Source organism: Pristis pectinata, chromosome X (assembly GCF_009764475.1).
Source record: "Pristis pectinata isolate sPriPec2 chromosome X, sPriPec2.1.pri, whole genome shotgun sequence".
In the NCBI taxonomy this organism is placed as follows: domain Eukaryota; kingdom Metazoa; phylum Chordata; class Chondrichthyes; order Rhinopristiformes; family Pristidae; genus Pristis; species Pristis pectinata.
Genome location: NC_067450.1, coordinates 511,440 through 531,898, shown reverse-complemented (window position 1 = coordinate 531,898; position 20,459 = coordinate 511,440). Strand labels below are relative to the sequence as shown.

General features: G+C 55.5%; 1 protein-coding gene across 1 annotated transcript in view; it reads left to right on the top strand.

Annotated features, from left to right (window-relative positions):
* The window catches only part of LOC127566888 (low-density lipoprotein receptor-related protein 1-like), a 177,398-nt gene that overhangs the window by 12,508 nt on the left and 144,431 nt on the right, over positions 1–20,459 (top strand). Inside the window, 3 exon segments of the mRNA XM_052009403.1 lie at positions 1,350–1,469; positions 2,107–2,235; positions 5,681–5,944. Coding sequence (XP_051865363.1) covers positions 1,350–1,469; positions 2,107–2,235; positions 5,681–5,944 — 513 coding nt within the window.

The window sequence follows — 20,459 nt, the reverse complement described above, 5'->3', positions numbered from 1 at the left end:
ATTAACCAGCCGTCCACGCTGATCCCATTCTGTCCCCCCCCCCCCAACGTTCCCACCGACTGCTCCCAGATGCTGCCCCTCACCCAACACGATTCACAGCGGCCGATTAACCCACCGACCCTGCGCGTTGTTGGGACGTGGGAGCGAACCGCAGCACCCAGGGACACAGAGACACACAGACAGACACAGAGGCGCACGCACACGCACACACAGTCGCACACACAGGGACACAAACACAGAGACACACAGACAGACACAGAGGTACACACACACAGACCAGAGACACAGACACATGCCCGCAGATACACACACACACACACACACACACACAGGGACACAAACACAGAGACACACAGACAGACACAGAGATACACACAGACCAGACAGAGACACAGACACACGCCCGCAGACACACGCCCGCAGACACACACACACACACACACACACAGGCACACAGACACACACACACACACACACACAGGCGATTGAGCTCCCCCTTCACTCTCTTTGAGTTACCCCATCAGCAAAGTGAATTGTCACCAAAATTCTTTGGTTGGCAGCAAAAAGCCTGCTCCTCGCTGCCCCTCCGCGGACTCTGTCTACACTTCCCGCTGCCTTGGTAAAGCAGCCGACATAATCAAAGACCCCCACCCACCCCGGACATTCTCTCTTCTTCCCCCTCCCATCGGGCAGAAGATACAAAAGCCTGAAAGCACGAACCACCAGGCTCAAGGACAGCTTCTACCCTGCTGTTATAAGACTATTGAACGGTCCGCTAGTACGATGAGATGGACTCTTGACCTCACGATCTACCTGGTCGTGGCCCTCGCACCTTATTGTCTGCCTGCACTGCATTTTCTCTGTAGCTGGGACACTTTACTCTGCATTCTGTGACTGCTTTTCCCTTATATTACCTCGATGTACTGATGTGGTGAGATGATCTGTGTGGACGGCACGCAGAACAAAAGTTTTTCACTGTACCTCGGTACACGTGACCGTAATAAACCAATTTACTAATTTAACCTCCCACAGCGCGGCGCTCCCTCCTCGCTGCCCCTCCCACGGTCTCCCTCCTCGCCGCCCGTCCCTTGCTGCTCTGCTCCCTCCTCACCGCCCCCCCTGCGGCGCTCCCTCCTTGCCCCTCGAATCCGGACCCCTCCCCCCACCGTCAGACCCCGATGACCTCCCCCTCTGGCGTCACATTCCTGCACTGACCCGTGCGTTCCCCCCCCCCCCCCCCACGCTGTCACGGAGACCCGTCAGCGGATGTCTTTGGGTTAGGTGTTTGGGTTTGACCTGTCTCCTTCTCTTCCCCCTCCCCCCCTCCTCCCCCCCTCCCCCAACAACAGACGGTGCCGAGAACTGTACCAGGATCGGCTGCCAGCATCGATGCGCGGTCACGCACACCGGAGCGGTCTGCTACTGCAACAACTCGTTCGCCTTGGCCGAGGACGGAACGACTTGCAAGGGTAAGGGGACGCCAGGCTCTCAGCTCCAGGACGTCCGAGCTGGAACGTAGAACATAGAACGTCACAGCACAGGACAGGCCCTTCTGCCCACGATGTTGTGCCGACATCTTATCCTGCTCTGAGATCTAGCTAACCCTTCCCTCCCACATACCCCCCATTTCTCTATCATCCATGTGTCTAAGAGTCTCTCAAATGTCCCTGATGTATCTGCCCCCACCACCTCTGCCGGCAGTGCGTTCCACACACCCACCACTCTCTGTGTAAAAAACTTACCCCTGACGTCCCCCTTGTACCTTCCTCCATTCACCTTAAAATTATGCCCCCTCGTGTTAGCCACTGTCGCCCTGGGGAAAAGTCTCTGACTGTCCACTCGATCTGTGCCTCTTGTACACCTCTATCAGGTCACCTCTCATCCTCCTCCTCTCCAAAGAGAAAAGCCCCAGTTCGCTCAACCTGTCCTCATCAGACATGCTCTCCAATCCAGGCAGCGTCCTGGTAAATCTCCTCTGCACCCTCTCTAAAGCTCCCACATCCTTCCTATAATGAGGCGACCAGAACTGAAAATCCTTTGGAGTTTTAATGCACTTGCTTTTCCGTCATGGTGTTCTGATGCACAGCCATCTCTTTGGGAATGCAGATTTCGACGAATGTTCCATCTATGGGACCTGCAGCCAGACCTGCACCAACACAGAGGGCTCCTACACCTGCAGCTGTGTCGAAGGATACCTTCTCCAGCCCGATAACAAGTCCTGCAAAGCAAAAAACGGTGAGAAATTTGTCCAGCCGTTGGGCCGGGAACGGGGAGAGGTTGTCAGGTGTGGTCCCGTGTTGGTGCTGGAGAGGAGGGGGTCACAGAGGCGGGGAGGGGTGTAGGGGAGGGAGGGGGTCACGGAGGCGGGGAGGGGTGTAGGGGAGGGAGGGGGTCACGGAGTCGGGGAGGGGTGTAGGGGAGGGAGGGGGGTGACGGAGACGGGGAGGGGTGTAGGGGAGGGAGGGGGTGACGGAGGCGGGGAGGGGTGTAGGGGAGGGAGAGGGTGACGGAGGCGGGGAGGGGTGTAGGGGAGGGAGGGGGTGACGGAGGCGGGGAGGGGTGTAGGGGAGGGAGGGGGTGACGGGGGCGGGGAGGGGTGTAGGGGAGGGAGGGGGTGACGGAGGCGGGGAGGGGTGTAGGGGAGGGAGGAGGTGACAGCCGTGGAGGGGTGTGGGGTCTGAGTGTGTTCACTCTGGTAGGTGTGGAAACGGCTGGTGATCTGAGGCGGACACAGAGTTTCAGCGTGGTGTGGTCACCGGTGTGGGACCTGGCATGACTCAGCGGGCCGTGGGAACGGGACACGGGTTCTGGGGCGGGTCACCTGCGTCCCTGTGTCTGAGGCACACCTCGCTCTCTGTGTATGCGGAGTGGGCAGTCTCCGCTCCCCGCCCTCCTGGGTTGGGTTTTACAGTTTGTTGTTTGCTCTCCTCTGTAACCGCTGCGGGTTCAGATTGAACCGCAGTGAAGGCTGTGATTTAGGGCCCTACGTGTGCTCTCAGTGCATAGGTTGTGTGCAGTATGTTTACTGGGCTGGCCTGTGTGTGGGGAACATAGTGCATGTGTTGGTGTAAGGTGCATAGGAACACCATGTTGGTGGGGGGGGGGGGGTGTCTGAGAGAGGGATGTGTGTGAGAGGGAGAGGAGGAGAGAGAGAGAGATAAAACCAGAGAGGAGAGGGGGTGAGTGTGTGTGAGAAAGAGAGAGAGGGATAAAACCAGAGTGGAGGGTGTGTGTGTGTGTGTGTGAGAGAGAGAGGGGTGTGTGTGTGTGTGAGAGAGAGAGAGGGGTGTGTGTGTGTGTGAGAGAGAGAGAGGGGTGTGTGTGTGTGTGTGTGAGAGAGAGAGAGAGAGGGGTGTGTGTGTGTGAGAGAGAGAGAGCGCTAACTAGAGAGGGGAGTGTGTGAGAGAGAGGGGTTTGTGTGTGTGTGAGAGAGAGAGTGCTAACTAGAGAGGGGAGTGTGAGAGAGGGATGTGTGTGTGCGTGCGCGTGTGTGCTCGTGAGAAAGAGGTGTGTGTGAGAGGGGGTGTGTGAGAGAGAGGGGTGTGTGTGTGTTTGCGTGTGCGTGTGAGAGAGAGAGAGAAAGAGAGAGAGAGCTAACCAGAGAGGGGTGTGTGTTTGTGTGTGTGTGAGAGAGAGGGGTGTGTGTGTGTGTGAGAGAGAGGGGTGTGTGTGTGTGTGTGTGTGTGAGAGAGAGAGAGAGAGAGCCGGAGAGGGGTGTGTGTGTGAGAGAGAGAGCCGGAGAGGGGTGTGTGTGTGTGTGTGTGAGAGAGAGAGAGAGGGGGGTGTGTGTGTGTGTGAGAGAGAGAGAGAGCGCCGGAGAGGGGTGTGTGTGTGTGTGTGTGTGTGTGTAACTTGCTGCCTGGTATGTGTGCCAGAGACGGGGGGGGGGGGGGGGGTTTGTGTGTGTGTGCAAGAGAGAGGGTGTGCCTGTGGTGAACGGGTGTGCCAGAGACAGAACTGTGTGTGTGTGAGAGTAAGGAGAGGAGAGAGACGGTTGTGTGTGTAGTGTGTGCCTGTGTGTGTGCGAGAGACAGAAAGGTGTGTGTGGTTTGTGTGTGAGAGAGTGAGAGACAGTTGTGTGTCTGTCTTGCTGGCTGATGTGTCTGCATGAGAAATGTTTGTGTGTATGTGTGAGAGGGGTACCATGTGAATTTGTGTATTTTTTGGCAGGTGTGTGTGAGAGACAGTTGTGTGTGTGTGTCTATTCACGACTCCTGGCACGTGTGCGTGCGTGTGCGTGCGTGCGTGTGTGTGTGTGTGTGTGTGTAAGTCCTAGAGTGAAAGAATCCACATTCTGGCTGACACTGTATCTTGCTTGTGTATGGGCATGTATGGGAGAGACCTCGTGCATGTGAGAGAGAGAGAGAGAAAGTGCACATACAGCTGTCCATATTTGCGCGCGCACGTGCTTGGCGTGTCTGTGTGGGTCCCTCTTGGCCTCCACTCCGTGGACCCTGCCTACACTTCCCGCTGCCTTGGGAAAGCAGCCGACATGATTGAAGACCCCCACCCACTCCGGACATTCTCTCTTCTCCCCCCTCCCGTCGGGTGGAAGATACAAAAGCCTGAAAGCACGTACCACCAGGCTCAAGGACAGCTTCTACCCTGCTGTTATAAGACTATTGAACGGTTCCCTAGTACGATGAGATGGATCCTTGACCTCACAATCTACCTGGTCGTGGCCCTTGCACCTTATAGTCTGCCTGCACTGCACTTTCTCTGCAGCTGGGACACTTTATTCTGCATTCTGTTATTGCTTTTCTCTTGTATTACCTCAATGTACTGATGTGGTGAAATGATCTGTGTGGATGGAATTCAAAACAAAGTTTTTCACTGTACCTTGGTACAGATGACAAGAAGATAAGATTTCCTTATTAGTCACGTGTACATCGAAACACACAGTGAAACAGATCTTTTGTGTAGAGTGTTCTGGGGGCAGCCCGCAAGTGTCGCCACGCTTCCGGCGCCAACATAGCATGCCCGCAACTTCCTAACCCGTACGTCTTTGGAATGTGGGAGGAAACCAGAGCACCCGGAGGAAACCCACGCAGACACGGGGAGAACGTACAAACTCCTTACAGACAGTGGCCGGGAATTGCCAAGGTGGTTGTCATGCCACCACGCCACTAGGCTTACGGTTATTGCAAGAAACCGCAGAGAGTTGTGGACACAGCTCAGCGCATCACGGAAACCAGCCTCCCCTCCTTGGACTCTGTCTTTACCTCTCACTGCGTTGGTGAAGCAGCCAGCATAATCAAAGACCCCACCCACCCGGGACATTCTCTCTCCTCCCCTCTCCCATCGGGTAGCAGATACAGGAGCCTGAGGGCACGTCCCACCAGGCTCAAGGACAGCTTCTACCCCACGGTGATAAGACTATTGAACGGTTCCCTTATACGATGAGATGGACTCTGACCTCACGATCTACCTTGTTGTGACCTTGCACCTTATTGCACTGCACTTTCTCTGTAGCTGGGACACTTTACTCTGCACTGTTATTGTTTTTACCTGTACTACCTCAATGCACTCTGTACTAACTCAATGTAACCGCACTGTGTAACGAATTGACCTGTACGATCGGTTGCAAGACAAGTTTTTCACTGGACCTCGGTACAAGTGACAATAATAAACCAATAGCAATACCACTGAGTTAAGTATGATCCTCTCTCTCTCCTGATAGAACCGGTAGATCGGCCCCCGGTCCTCCTCATTGCCAACTCCCAGACCATCATCGCTAGCAACCTCCAAGGGGTCAGCATCAGTTTCATCAACCCGGTCAGGACCAAGCAGACCACCGCCATGGACTTCATCTACGCCAAGGAGACCGTGTGCTGGGTCCACGTGGGAGACACGGCCTCCGAGTCTCAGCTCAAGTGCGCCAAGATCACCAACCTCAAGGGCTTCTCGGAAGAGCGGGTCATCAACATCACCCTCAGCGTCCACCGTAAGTTGGCTCCCTCATCTCGTTGACCCAGGGAGTTGGGGTTACACAGAACATTACAGCACAGTACAGGCCCTTCAGCCCACAATGTTGTGCCGACATTTTATCCTGCTCTGAGATCTACCTAACCCTTCCCTCCCACATAGCTCTCTCCATTTCTCGATCAACCATGCGTCTCTTAAATGTCCCTGATATATCTGCCCCCACCACCTCTGCCGGCAGTGTGTTCCACACATCCACCACTCTCTGTGTAAAAGACTTACCCCGACATCCCCCTTATACCTTCCTCCAATCACCTTAAAATTATGTCCCCTCGTGTTAGCCATTGTCGCCCTGGGAAAAAGTCTCTGTCCACTCGATCTACGTCTCTTATCTTGTACACCTCTATCAAGTCACGTCTCATCCACCTTCTCTCCAAAGAGAAAAGCCCCAGCTCACTCAACCTATCCTCTTGAGACATGATCTCCAATCCAGGCAGCATCCTGGTAAATCTCCTCTGCACCCTCTCTAAAGCTTCCACATCCTTCCTATAATGAGGCGACCAGAACTGAACACAATACTCTAAGTGTGGTCTGACCAGAGTTCTATAGAGCTGCAACATCACCTCGCGGCTCTTGAACTCAATCCCCCGACTAATGAAGGCCAACACACCATACGCCTTCTCAACAACCCTATCGACCTGCGTGGCAACCTTGAGGGATCTATGGATGCGGACTCCAAGATCCCTCTGTTCCTCTGCACTGTTGAGAGTCCTGCCCACTCTGGGTTTGTTGGCCAGCCATCACCCTGCTCGGTCTGGGCAGTTGAGTGCAGGAGTTGGAAGGTCCCAGTACAGCTGTAGGAGACATTGGTGAAACTTCGCTTGCGTGGATAATTAGCTGCATGGTAGGAAGCAGGAAGCAATGGTCAGAGATTGTCTGTCGGACTGGAGGCCTGTTACTAGTGGCACCCAGCTTTGGTCTCCATACCCCTGGGTCAGACCCACACCGGGAGCACCATGCACGGTTCCCATCTCCGTATCCCTGGGTTTGACCACACTGGGAGCACCATGCACAGTTCCCGTCTCCCTATCCTAGTGCAGTGGGAATGAACTCCTCCCTGTCCCAGCACACTGAGGCGGCAGAGGGTGTCTGGAAGTCTCATTGAATTCTGCTGTAGTGTGCAAGACATTGGGAAGACAAACCAGGGTCGGACTTTCACAGTGAACGGCAGGGCCCTGGGGAGTGTTATAGAACAGGGGGACCCAGGGGTATACAGGTACATAGAGAGACTGGTAAATGACAGGGGAGTGTTGTAGAACAGGGGGACCTCGGGGTACAGGTACATAGACTGGTAAATGACAGGGGAGTGTTGTAGAACAGGGGGACCTCGGGGTACAGGTACACGGTTCCCTGAAAGTGGGTCACAGGTAGACAGGGTGGTGAAGAAGGCGTTCGGCACGCTGGCCTTCATCGGTCAGGGCACTGAGTACAGGAGTCGGGAGGTGATGTTGCAGTCGTACAGGATGTCGGTGAGGCCGCACTTGGAGAACTGTGTTCAGTTCTGGTCGCCCTGCTGTGGGAAAGATGCCACTGAGCTGGAAAGAGCGCAGAGGGAGATTTACGAGGGCGTTGCCGGGACCCGAGGGACTGAGTTACGGAGAGAGGTCGGGCAGGTTGGGACTTTATTCCTTGGAGCGTGAGGGGTGACCTTACAGAGGTGTATAAACCCACGAGGGGCATCGATAGGGTGAATGCGCACAGTCCTCCCCTCAACCAGGGTTGGGGAATCAAGAACTAGAGGGCACAGGTTTAAGGTGAGAGGGGGAGAGATTTAATAGGGGACCCGAGGGGCAACTTCTTCACCCAGAGGGTGGTCCGTACATGGAACGAGCTGCCAGAGGGAGTGGGTGAGGCAGGGACATTAACAACACTGGGACAGGTCTGTGGATGGGAAAGGTTCAGAGGGATCTGGGACCAAACGCGGGCAGATGGGACCGGCTGGGATGGGAATTGAAGGGCCTGTTTCCGTGCCGTGTGACCGAAGGGGTGGCCCGTTTCTGCTGGGGGGTGTGGGGTCCTTCGGGGGTAGGTGTGGGATGGGGCAGCAGAGTCTGTGGATGTTGTTGGGGCTGGGGAGGGCGATCGGTTCTGGATGGGGGCTTGGGGGGGGTGGGCGAGTACTGGAATGGAGGGGGTGAGCGAGCTGATTAGACCCCCGAAGCTTTGTGGATTTTTGGACTCTGCTGCTTCTCTGTGTGACAGCCTCGGGAGGCTGTCTCCAAGGGAGGGAGTGAGGGAGGTGGTGTCGGAGAGCTGGGGAGGGATCCCACGGTCATGAGAGCTTTGGCGTGCCGTTGGTACTGGGCTGTGTGTGTGCAGGGAGTGACTAGCGGCAGGGGAACGGTGGAGCTGTGGGAAAATGTGGCAGGGAGTTCACTGCAAGCCAGGGCATGGCGCTGGTTAATCCAGAAGCGGCAGGGAGATTATCCCTCCTCGCCGCCCCTCCCACAGCGCTGGATTGACGTTGAGAGCAGGGTTTGGAATCTTGGCAGAACCCACACACGGTGCGATGTAATGTCTCGGGGAAAGGAGAGGTCTGTGGCTGCCAAGAGCTTGCACGCTGTCTGGGCTGACGGGGCTGGCCCTGTCTGATGCTCCTTGTAGGAATGTAAACGCAGTGCAGGGCAGGGGAGACTCACCTGGATGTTGCCTGGGATGGAGCGTCTCAGTTGTGAGGAGAGGTTGTCCCTGCACCCCTCCCCGTCTCCGTGACCCTCTCCCTCCCCTACACCCCTGTCCGTCTCCGTCACCCTCTCCCTCCCCTACACCCCTCCCCGTCTCTGTGACCCCCTCCCTCCCCTACACCCCTCCCCGTCTCCGTCACCCCCTCCCTCCCCTACACCCCTCCCCGTCTCCGTCACCCCCTCCCCGTCTCCGTCACCCCCTCCCTCCCCTACACCCCTCCCCGTCTCCGTCACCCCTCCCTCCCCTACACCCCTCCCCGTCTCCGTCACCCCCTCCCTCCCCTACACCCCTCCCCGTCTCCGTCACCCCCTCCCTCCCCTACACCCCTCCCCGTCTCCGTCACCCCCTCCCTCTCCTACACCCCTCCCCGTCTCCGTCACCCCCTCCCCGTCTCCGTCACCCCCTCCCTCCCCTACACCCCTGTCCGTCTCCGTCACCCCTCCCTCCCCTACACCCCTGTCCGTCTCCGTCACCCCCTCCCTCCCCTACACCCCTCCCCGTCTCCGTCACCCCCCTCCCTCCCCTACACCCCTCCCCGTCTCCGTCACCCCCTCCCTCTCCTACACCCCTCCCCGTCTCCGTCACCCCCTCCCTCTCCTACACACCGTCTCTGTGACTCCGGGTAATCGTAACAGCCCAACATCAGCATTTTGATGATTCCCCAATTTCTGTCAGTCCGCCATTGGCAGCTCGGGTCCCCCAGCTCTGGAACTCCCTCCCTGCACCTCCCCGCCCCTCCTTGGCCTCCTCCCTTTCCCATCAAGGCTCTGCGTTTCCCGTGGGATATCGGGGCGGTTTAACCTGTCTGGGATTCTGTGGGAATGGGACCTGTTGAAGTTGTGTCCCAGCTTGTCACTGACCACGACACACACCTGTTATGCACATTGCTGATATCTCCTACTGCGTCTGTGAGGTGCCTTTTGCAATCTCCACACACCTGCCAGCTAATGTTTGCCAGCAGAGTTGAACAAAAGCAAATTGGTGCGCATGAAGTAACTCCTCATGAATCATGTCTTGTTGTTGTGATTTCCCACCCGGAATGCTCGTTCTACTAGAGGAGTAATCTCACTACGGATCTGCCCCTAATCATTTCAGGATTAGTAGGAACGGGTGTGGGGGCTGTAGGGGGGAATCACAGAGACGGGGAGGGGTGTAGGGGAGGGAGGGGGTCACGGAGACGGGGAGGGGTGTAGGGGAGGGAGGGGTTCACAGAGACGGGGAGGGGTGTAGGGGAGGGAGGGGGTGATGGAGACGGGGAGGTGTGTGGGGACCGGGGGGGGGGGGAAGGGGGGGTCAGAGATGGTGAGAGGGTCTAGGGACTGGAGGGGGTCACAGAGACAGGGAGGGAGGGGGGGGGTTACAGAGATGGGGAGTGGTGTAGGGGAGGGAGGGGGCGTTACAGAGACGGAGGGGTGTAGGGGAGGGAGGGGGTCAGAGACGGGGAGGGGTGTAGGGGAGAGAGGGGGTCACACAGAGACGGGGAGGTGTATAGGGGAGGGAGGGGGTGACAGAGAAGGGGAGGGAAGAGGTCACAGAGACAGGGAGGGGTGTGGGGGGCTGGAGGGGGTCACAGAGATGGGGAGGTGTGCGGGTAGCTGGAGGGGTCAGTTTAGAAACTTGCGGTCGAAGGGAAGTATTTTCAGTCGAAAACTGTAAGTCAGCCAGTTCCAGCCTCCTGAGTCACTGCAAGCTGTCAAGAAATGTGCTGAGTCTGTTTTTTTTTGGGGCGTTGAGAGTCGGGGGGGGGAGGGGGAGAGAGGGAGAGAGTCACTGACCAGGAGGCCCGAAGCAGCTCAGCGAACGGTCTGCGTGACGCTGCTGTCTGTTCGGGAATCCGAGCTGAATCACTCCTTCGTGACCGTTACCCCCCCCCCCCCCCCCCCCCCCCCCCGGGCAAGTTTTAATCGCGTGTGAAAACCCTGTGCACCCAAGCGTGGGTAAATCTGACAGAGCTGGCGACTTGTCTGCAAGTCGGAACTTTTGAGGAACTGGCAAAGAACTTTAAAGGCTTTGTGTGTTTGCAGCGGGGAAATGGTTGCTTCATCGTCCTGTTGTGAATGGGCGCTGTTACGCAACGGAGATAAACTCTGAGAGTCGTGGGATGGTGGAGCAGGGGAACAGGGCCAGAGAGTGTGTGTCAACAGTCATACACCCACTTACACTACCCCCCCCCACCCCCCACACACCCACCCGTTTACACATCCCCCCTTCCCCGCCTTCACCAACCCCCACCCACACACTGGAGGCCGATTGAACCCCACTGGTCCTGCGGGTCTTCATTGGGGTGTGGGGAGGGAACCGGAACCTCCGGGGTGGGGGGAAACACACGGGGTCAGAGGGAGAGCGTGCGGGGACACGCACACACGCGCACACACACACAGACAGAGACATCAAGACACATGGACACTCTCTCTCTTTCTCAGACAGACAGGCACACAGACAAATACGCACGCACGCACAGGCAAAGGCGTACGCACACGCACAGACACGCACAGGCACACATTCAGACACATGCACAGACACACACACAGACACACACACACACACACACACACACACACACACACACACACACACACACCTTTCTCTCCCACCGTACCCTTGCTCAGGGGGTTATCGGTGCTCCCTGGCTGGAGGTCTGAATCTGCTTTGATTTTCTTACACCTCTCCCCACTCCCTCTCTCCCTCCCACTTCTCCTCCCCCCACCCCTCCCCTCCTCCCTCGCTCCCTCCCTGCTGCAGACACACTGACTGCCGTGCGTGACCCTGAACTGTGAACTCCTGTTGATTTACTCTCCCTTGGGAACAAAGTTCAGACAGTTAAGCAATCTCCCTCTTGCATTAACACACCGCCAGAGCCCACTGACCTCCCGCGTGACACATCTTCCCCCCCATCCTCTCCGTCCCCCTGTTCCCCCCCTCTCCCACATCTCGCTCCCAGTTCACCCTCTGTGGGAGAATGAACTCTCTGTGACCCATTGAACATGCTCATAAATTCCTCGGGCATCAGAAATGTCTTTCCCTCGATGGTCGGTTCAAACTTCCCAGTTTGGGATTCATCTGTAGGAATTATTTCTTACCGTTTCCGTTCTACTTCGATGTGATGGGAACTGTGGGTCTGACCCAGGGATAGGGAGACGGGAACCGTGAACGGTGCATGTGCCGACATTTTATCCTGCTCTGAGATCTATCTAACTCTTCCCTCCCACAAAGCTCCCTATTTTTCTATCATTATGTGTCTATCTAGGAGTCTATTAAATGTCCCTGATGTATCTGCGCCCACCACCTCTGCTGGCAGTGCGTTCCACACACCCACCGCTCTCTGTGTAAAAAAACTTACCCCGACATCCCCCTTATACCTTCCTCCAATCACCTTAAAATTATGTCCCCTCGTGTGAGCCATTGTCGCCCTGGGAAAAAGTCTCTGACTGTCCACTCGATCTGTGCCTCTTGTACACCTCTATCAGGTCACCTCTCATCCTCCGTTGCTCCAAAGAGAAAAGCCCCAGCTCGCTCAACCTATCCTCATAAGACATGCTCTCCAATCCAGGCAGCATCCTGGTAAATCTCCTCTGCACCCTCTCTAAAGCTCCCACATCCTTCCTATAATGAGGCGACCAGAACTGAACACAATACTCCAAGTGCGGTCTGACCAGAGCTGCAACATCACCTCGCGGCTCTTGAACTCAATCCCCTGACTAACGAAGGCCAACACACCATACCCCTTCTCAACAACCCTATCGGGACCTGCGCAGCAACCCTGAAGGATCTATGGATGCGGACCCCAAGATCCCTCTGTTCCTCCACACTGCTAAGAGTCCTGCCGTTAACCTTGTATTCTGCCTTCATATTCGATCTCCCGAAGTGCATCACTTCACACTTATCCGGGTTGAACTCCATCTGCCACTTCTCAGCCCAGCTCTGCATCCTATCAATGTCCTGTTGTAACCTACAGCAACCTTCTACACTATCCACAACACCACCAACCTTTGTGTCATCTACAAACTTACTAAAGTATCTTCTACCTGATGGAAGAGGAGAGAAGAGAGAATGTCCTGGGTGGGTGGGGTCTTTGATTATGCCAGCGGCTTCACCAAGGCAGCGAGAGGTAAAGACAGAGTCCAAGGAGGGGAGGCTGGTGTCCGTGATGCACTGGGCTGTGTCCACAACTCTCTGCAGTTTCTTACGGTCCCGGGCAGAGCAGTTGCCGTCCCAAGCCGTGATGCATCCGGACAGGATGCTTTCTGTGGCGCATCGGTAAAAGTTGGTGAGGGTTAAAGGGCGGTGGAGGATGCTAGGTGATCTGCTGGAAGTTTATAAAATGATGAGAGGCATAGACAGGGTGGACAAGCAATATCTTTTTCCCATTATCGAGCGATCCAGTACCAGAGGTCATGCATTTAAGGTGAGAGGGGGTAGGTTGAGAACAGATGTGAGGGGTATGTTTTTTACTGAGTGGTGGATGCCTGGAATGCGTTGCCTGATAGGGTGGAGGAGGCAGATTCATTGGGGGCTTTTAAGAGGGGCTTGGATGGGCACATGAATGAGAGGAAAATGGAGGAATATGGGCATTCTGTAGGTAAGGAGGGATTAGAACCATAGAACCATACAGCACAAAACAGGCCCTTCGGCCCACCGTGTCGTGCCGTCCATCAGACCACCCTCAGACTACCTAACCCCTTCCTCCCGCATATCCCTCTATCTCACGTTCCTCTATATGCCTATCCAACAAGCTCTTGAACCTGTCCAATGTACCTGCCTCCACCACCACCCCAGGCAGTGCATTCCATGCACCAACCACTCTCTGGGTGAAAAACCTCCCTCTGACATCTCCCCTGAACCTCCCACCCATAAACATTGTGGGCTTTCCACATCCTCATCCAGGTTGTTTATAAAAATTCACAAAGAGCAGGGGATCCCAGAACAGATCCCTGTGGAACACCACTGGTCACCGACCTCCAGGCAGAATACGCTCCATCTACCACCACCCTCTGTCATCTATGGGCGAGCCAATTCTGAATCCACACAGCCAGGTTTCCCTGGATCCCATGCCTCCTGACTTTCTGTTGAGCCTTCCACGAGGAACCTTATCAAACGCCTTACTGAAATCCATGTACACCACATCCACTGCTCGACCTTCGTCAATGTGCTTTGTCACATCCTCAGAGGGGAGTACAAAATCATACCAAGTGGAGTTTACTGTCACACACGCACAAGTCCGTGTGTGCACAGCTGCAATGAAAAGCTTGCTTCCAGCAGCATCACAGGCACAGAGCGTCATGCAGGGAGCATTCACAAGCAACACATAAATTCAGCATCAATTACACACAATTTTTACAATAAACACAATTGGATTCAACAAAAACAAAGTCCATTTTAATGCAAAGAGGTCCCAGTGTTGCTCAACTTGTAATGCACAAGGGGCGTAGGCAGGGTGAATGTGCACAGTCTGTGTTCCCCAAGGAAAGGGCATCAGAAATGAGAGGGTATAGGTTTCGGGTTATTCCTCCGCTGTACGAGTATTGTGCACAGTTCTGGTCGCCCTGCTGTGGGAAAGACGTCACTAAGCTGGAAGGTGCCCAGAGGGAGATTTACAAGGACGTTGCCAGGACCTGATTTGCAGGGAGATTTTGGGCAGGTTAGGACTTCATTCCCTGGGGCGTAGGAAATCGAGGGGGTGACCTTGTGGAAGTGTGTAAAACCACGAGGGGCGTTGACAGGGTGAATGCGCGCAGTCTGTGTGTGTGTCGTGTCTGCCCTCCCCCCCCCCCCCCCCCCCCCCCGCCCCGGGGAAGGGAACCAACCCTTTTCCCCAGGGTTGGAGATTCATGAGGACATTTGCCAGGACTCGAGGGACTGCCCCTCCTACAAGCGACGTTGTTCTGGAGCCTGAGGACTCGTCCGCCTCTCTCCGGCGCCTGTGGTTGCAAGGACGGTGGTGAATTCCTGTGGTCCCAGGCCTGCTGGCATTGACTTCGGAATGAGTGGCAGGTTACTGGATCAGGATATTGAAACCTCAGACGCATTGCCAATTCCCGTCAGATGGAAAAGTCGAGTTCGCTGTCACACGCACAAGTCCGTGTGTGCACAGGTGCAATGAAAAACTTCCCTGCAGCAGCATCACAGGCACAGAGCGTCGAGACACAACATTCACAGGAAAACAAATCAAAATTCTACATTAGAAAGAACACAAGTAGAACAAAAACTTAGTCCACTGCAGTGCAGAGCGGTCCCAGTGTTGCTGCACTGAGCCAGTGATCAGGGTTGTGCCGGTCGGTTCAAGAACCGAATGGTTGAAGGGAAGTTGCCGTCCCTGAACCTGGTGGTGTGGGGACTTCAGGCTTCTGTACCTCCTGCCTGATGGGAGCTGCGAGAAGACGGCACGGCCCGGATGGTGGGGGGATCTTTGACGACGGACGTTGCCTTCTTGAGGCAGCGCCTCCTGTAGATACTCCCGACGGTGGGGAGGGATGTGCCCGTGATGTATTGGGGCTGGGTCCACTGCTCTCTGCAGCCTCCTGCCCATTCGAATCGCCGTCCCAGCCCGCGATGCAACCGGTCAGGACACTTCCAACGGGACATCTGTAGAAGTTTGTTGGCGTGTTCGGTGACAAGCCCGACCTCCTGAGAAAGTAACGACGCTGGTGCGCCATCCTTGTGATCATGTCTGTGGGCCTGTGACAGGTCGTTTGACGTGTTAACCACGGATTTAAGGCTGCTGACCCTCCCCACCGCCAATCCCCCCCAATGTGGACCGGCGCATATTCGCCTTCCCTCCCCTCCCTGAGATTAGTTTTGCTGATGTCGGGCGGGAGGTTGTCGGTTTGGCGCCCTCGAGCAGGCGTCCCATCTCGCCTCAGTGAGCTGACTCCTCACTGCCTGTGACGTGTCCAACAACAGCGGTGACGTTTGTGCGCGGTTCTGGTCACCTAACTACAGGAAGGATGTCAGTAAGATTGAAAGAGTGCAGAGGAGATTTACGAGAATGTTGCCGGGTCGTCAGGAGTTGAGTTATAGGGAAAGATTGAACAGGTTAGGACTTTATTCCTTGGAGCGCAGAAGAATGAGGGGAGATTTAATAGAGGTTTACAAAATGATGAGGGGTATAGACAGAGTTAATGCGAGTAGGCTCTTTCTACCTAGATTAGGAGAGATAAGTACGAGAGGACATGGCTTTAGGGTGAAAGGGGAAAGGTTTAGGGGGAGCTTCTTCACTCAGAGAGTGATGGGAGTGTGGAACGAGCTGCCATCTGACGTGGTAAATGCGGGCTCACTCTTTAGTTTGAAGAATAAATTGGACGGATACATGGAGGGGAGAGGTCTGGAGGGTTATGGACTGGGTGCAGGCCAATGGGACTAGCGGAATAAAGTTATGGCACAGACTAGAAGGGCCGAATGGCCTGTTTTCTATGCTGTAGTGTTCTCTGGTTTGCTCATTTGTAGGGGGCGCTGGGGACTGTGCTCGGCTACACAATCGTGTGAGTATTGGTGACCGCTTCCCTGGGTGAGGAATGAGGGGCAAGATGTAAGTTACAGAGAGGAAGTCTGTGAAGACCTCTTGAACTTTCTGTTTGAGTTCTGCTTCTTAAAGTTTAGGAACCTACAAAGCACGTGGCAAAGAGTCACAGGCTTAAAGTCATTGAGAGGCGAGATGCAGGCTCTGTGTTCAGTTCTGGTCGCCCTGCTGTGGGAAAGACGCCATTCAGCTGGGAAAGAGCACAGAGGGACTTAAGGGACTGAGTTACAGGGAGAGGTTGAGACTTCATTCCTTGGAGCGTGAGGGGTGACCTTACAAAGGTGTATAAACCCACGAGGGGCATCGATAGCGTGAATGCGCACAGTCTTTCCCCCCAGGGTTGGGGAATCAAGAACTAGAGGGCACAGGTTTAAGGTGAGCGGGGAAAGAGATTTCTTAGGGGACCCGAGGGGCAACTTCCTCACCCAGAGGGTGGTCCGTACGTGGAACGAGCTGCCAGAGGGAGTGGGTGAGGCAGGTACATTATGAACACTCAGACAGGTCCGTGGATGGGAAAGGTTTGGAGGGAAATGACTCAGTTTCTTGAGTCCTGGCAAACATCCTCGTAAATCTCCAACCCTGGGGAAGAGGGTTGGTTCCCTTCCCCTGGGAGGGGGGGGGGATCAGACTGTGCGTATTCAACCTGTCTGCACCCCTCATGCATTACAAGTTCGGCAACGCTGTGATCGCTTTGCGCCAAAATGGACTTTGTCTTTGTTTAATCCAATTGTGTTTATTGTAAAAAAAAAGTTGTGTGTAATTTATGAGAGGCATAGATAAGGTGGACCGTCTTTTCTCCAGGGCAAGGGAGGCTAAAATTAGGGGGCCTTGGATTTCGGTTGAGAGGGGAGAGATTTAAAAGGAGCCCTGATGGCCAACTTCTTTTAAGGGACATTTAAGACCACAACACCATAAGACAAAGGAGCAGGAGTCGGCCATTCAGCCCATTGAGTGTGCTCTGCCATTCTATCATAAACCATAGAACCATACAGCACAAAACAGGCCCTTCGGCCCACCGTGTCGTGCCGTCCATCAACCCACCCTCGCACTATCTAACCCTTTCCTCTCGCATATCCCCCCATCCCACACTCCTCCATGTGCCCATCCAACAAACTCTCGAACCTGTCCAATGTACCTGCCTCCACCACCACCCCAGGCAGTGCATTCCGTGCACCAACCACTCTCTGGGTGAAAAACCTCCCCCTGACATCTCCCCTGAGCCTCCCACCCATAACCTTAAAGCCATGTCCTCTCGTCTTGAGCATTGGTGCCCTGGGAAGGAGGCGCTGACTGTCCACTCTATCTATTCCTCTCAATATTTTATATACCTCAATCATGTCTCCTCTCATCCTCCTCCTTTCCAGTGAATAAAGCCCTAGCACCTTAAGCCTCTCATATTCCATACGCTCTAATCCAGGCAGCATCCTGGTAAATCTCCTCTGCACCCTCTCCAATGCCTCCACATCCTTCCTATAATGCGGCGACCAGAACTGACCACATGAGCTGATCCATTCTCCCATTTCTCACCATAACCTTTGATGCCCTGGCTACTCAGATACCTGTCAACCTCTGCTTTCAATACACCCAATGACTTTGCCTCCACAGCCGCCCGTGGCAACACATTCCACAGATTCACCGCTCTCTGGCTGAAGAAATTTCTCCGCATCTCTGTTCTGAATGGGCGCCCTTCAATCCTGAAGCTGTGCCCTCTTGTACTAGACTCCCCGACCATGGGAAACAACTTTGCCACATCTACTCTGTCCAGGCCTTTTAACATTCGAAATGTTTCTATGAGGTTCCCCCTCGTTCTTCTGAACTCCAAGGACTACAGCCTAAGAGCCGTCAAACGTTCCTCACATGTTTAACCCTCTCATTCCTGGAATCATTTTAGTGAATCTTCTCTGAACCCTCTCCAATGTCAGCACATCAAAGGGACATTTAAGAGACTCTTAGGTGAATGATAGAGAAATGGGGGGCGATGTGGGAGGGAAGGGTTAGACAGATCTCAGAGCAGGATAAAATGTCAGCACGACATAGTGGGCCGATGGGCCTGTACTGTGCTGTAGTATTCTGTGTTCTTCACCCAGAGGGTGGTCCGTACGTGGAACGAGCTGCCAGAGGAAGTGAGTGAGGCAGGAACATTAACAACATGTGGGACAGGTCTGTGGATGGGGAAGGTTCAGTGGGAAATTTTTAAAATTATGAGGTGGACGGTCACAGTCCTTTCCCCCCAGGGTTGGGGAATCAAGAACTAGAGGGCACAGGTTTAAGGTGAGACGGGAAAGAGATTTAATAGGGGACCCGAGGGGCAACTTCTTCACCCAGAGGAAGTGGGTGAGGCAGGTCAGCAGGATCATTTAAGAAGCACTTGGATAGGTACATGGGAGGGGAAGGGGGGCTTGGAGAGTGCAGGAGATCGGGACTAGCTGGGTGGGCACGGTGGTCGGCAGGGACTGTGCTGTGTTGCTCCCTGACTCTCGGGATTGGCGTGAGGTACTGTCCGCCTTCTGTCCCAGTGCTGGAGACGCTCTCCCCTGCGCGCCTGTGCCAGACGAGCCCAGCGGTGGTTAGAAATTTCCCAAATTTAGAAAGTTTCGGCACATCAGGAAATCATTAGTGTCTGTTCCACCCCCTGACTGAGTAACAGAACTCCCTCGCATTCCGAGTCCGTCCTCCACCACATCCCGTTTCTCCAGACTTGGGTCAATTTTTACTTCCTTGGCACGGAGTCGGCTTGGCCCCCATCTGTTTTTCTGTCGAAGCACTGACTGAAGTCAGAGCTGCTGCCTCACAGCTCCAGAGATCCGGGTTCGATCCTGACCTTCGGCTGTGTGTGTGTGTCTGTGCGTGTATGCGTGTGTCTTGAGTGTGTGTTTCAGGGTGTGTGGGTGCGTCTGTGTGTCTGTGTGCATCTGTGTCTCAGTGTGTGCATCTGTGTCTCAGTGTGTATCTGTGTGCCGGAGGCGGGGAGGGGTGCAGGGGAGGGAGGGAGGGTGTCACACAGAGTCGGGGAGGGGTGTAGGGGCGGGAGGGAGGGTGTCCAGGAGACGGGGAGAGATGTAGGGGGTTACACGTCAAGGAGAAAGTAGCACCAAGCCCCAGGGGAATGTGAAACACTGCGTAGTTTGAATCAGAGGCATTACACAACATGGAGTCACCGCAGGTCATTGGACAGGGAGCTGGCGAGACCCAGTGTGAGTCAGGGCCTCGCAGAACAAGGTTCATGGAAAAACAGATATCGTCCAAGCTGTGTTTACATTTCAGACCCATCCGTTGCCCAACTCACTGGCTGAGGCTCTGCATCAGTCGTCATCTGCTGGCTTTTAACTCTCGTGAAACCAGACCCTGTACTGATGGTGTACACAGACCCACACCCCTTCTGTGTGACCCCCCTCCCTCCCCTACATCCCTCCCCGTCTGTGTGACCCCCCTCCCTCCCCTACACCCCCCCGTCTGTGTGAACCCCCTGCCTCCCCTACACCCCTCCTCGTCTGTGTGACCCCCCTCCCTCCCCACACCCCTCCTCATCTCCGTGACCCCCTCCCTCCCCTACACCCCTCCCCTTCTGTGTGATCTCCCCCCCTACACCCCTCCCGTCTGTGTGACCCCCTCCCTCCCCTACATCCCTCCCCGTCTGTGACCCCCTCCCTCCCCTATGCCCCTCCCTGTGACCCCCCCCCTCTCCTACACCCCTCCCGTCTGTGGCCCCCTCCCTCCCCTACACTCCTCCCCGTCTGTGTCACCCCCTCCCTCCGCTACACCCCTCCCCGTCTGTGACCCCGTCCCTCCCCTATGCCCCTCCCTGTCTCTGTGACCCCCTCCCTCCCCTACACCCCTCCCCCTGTCTATGACCCCCTCCCTCCCCTACACCCCTCCCCCTGTCTATGACCCCCTCCCTCCCCTACACCCCTCCCCGTCTGTGACCCCCTCCCTCCCCTATGCCCCTCCCCGCCTGTGTGACCCCCCCCTCCCCTACATCCCATCTCCGTGACCCCCCTCCCTCCCCTACCCCCCCCTCCCCGTCTGTGTGACCCCCTCCCTCCCTCCCACCCCCACTCCTGGCAACATATTCCAGGCACCCACCGCTCTCTGTAAAAGAAACTCCTCTGAACTCTTCCCCCCCTCTCACCTTAAACACACGGCCTCTGGTATTAGACATTCCCACCCTGGGGGGAGAAAGATCCCGGCTGTCTGCTCTATCTGTGCCTCTCGTGATCTTATAAACCTCTCCCCTCAGCCTCCGCCGCTCCGGAGAGAACAACCCCAGTCTGTCCGA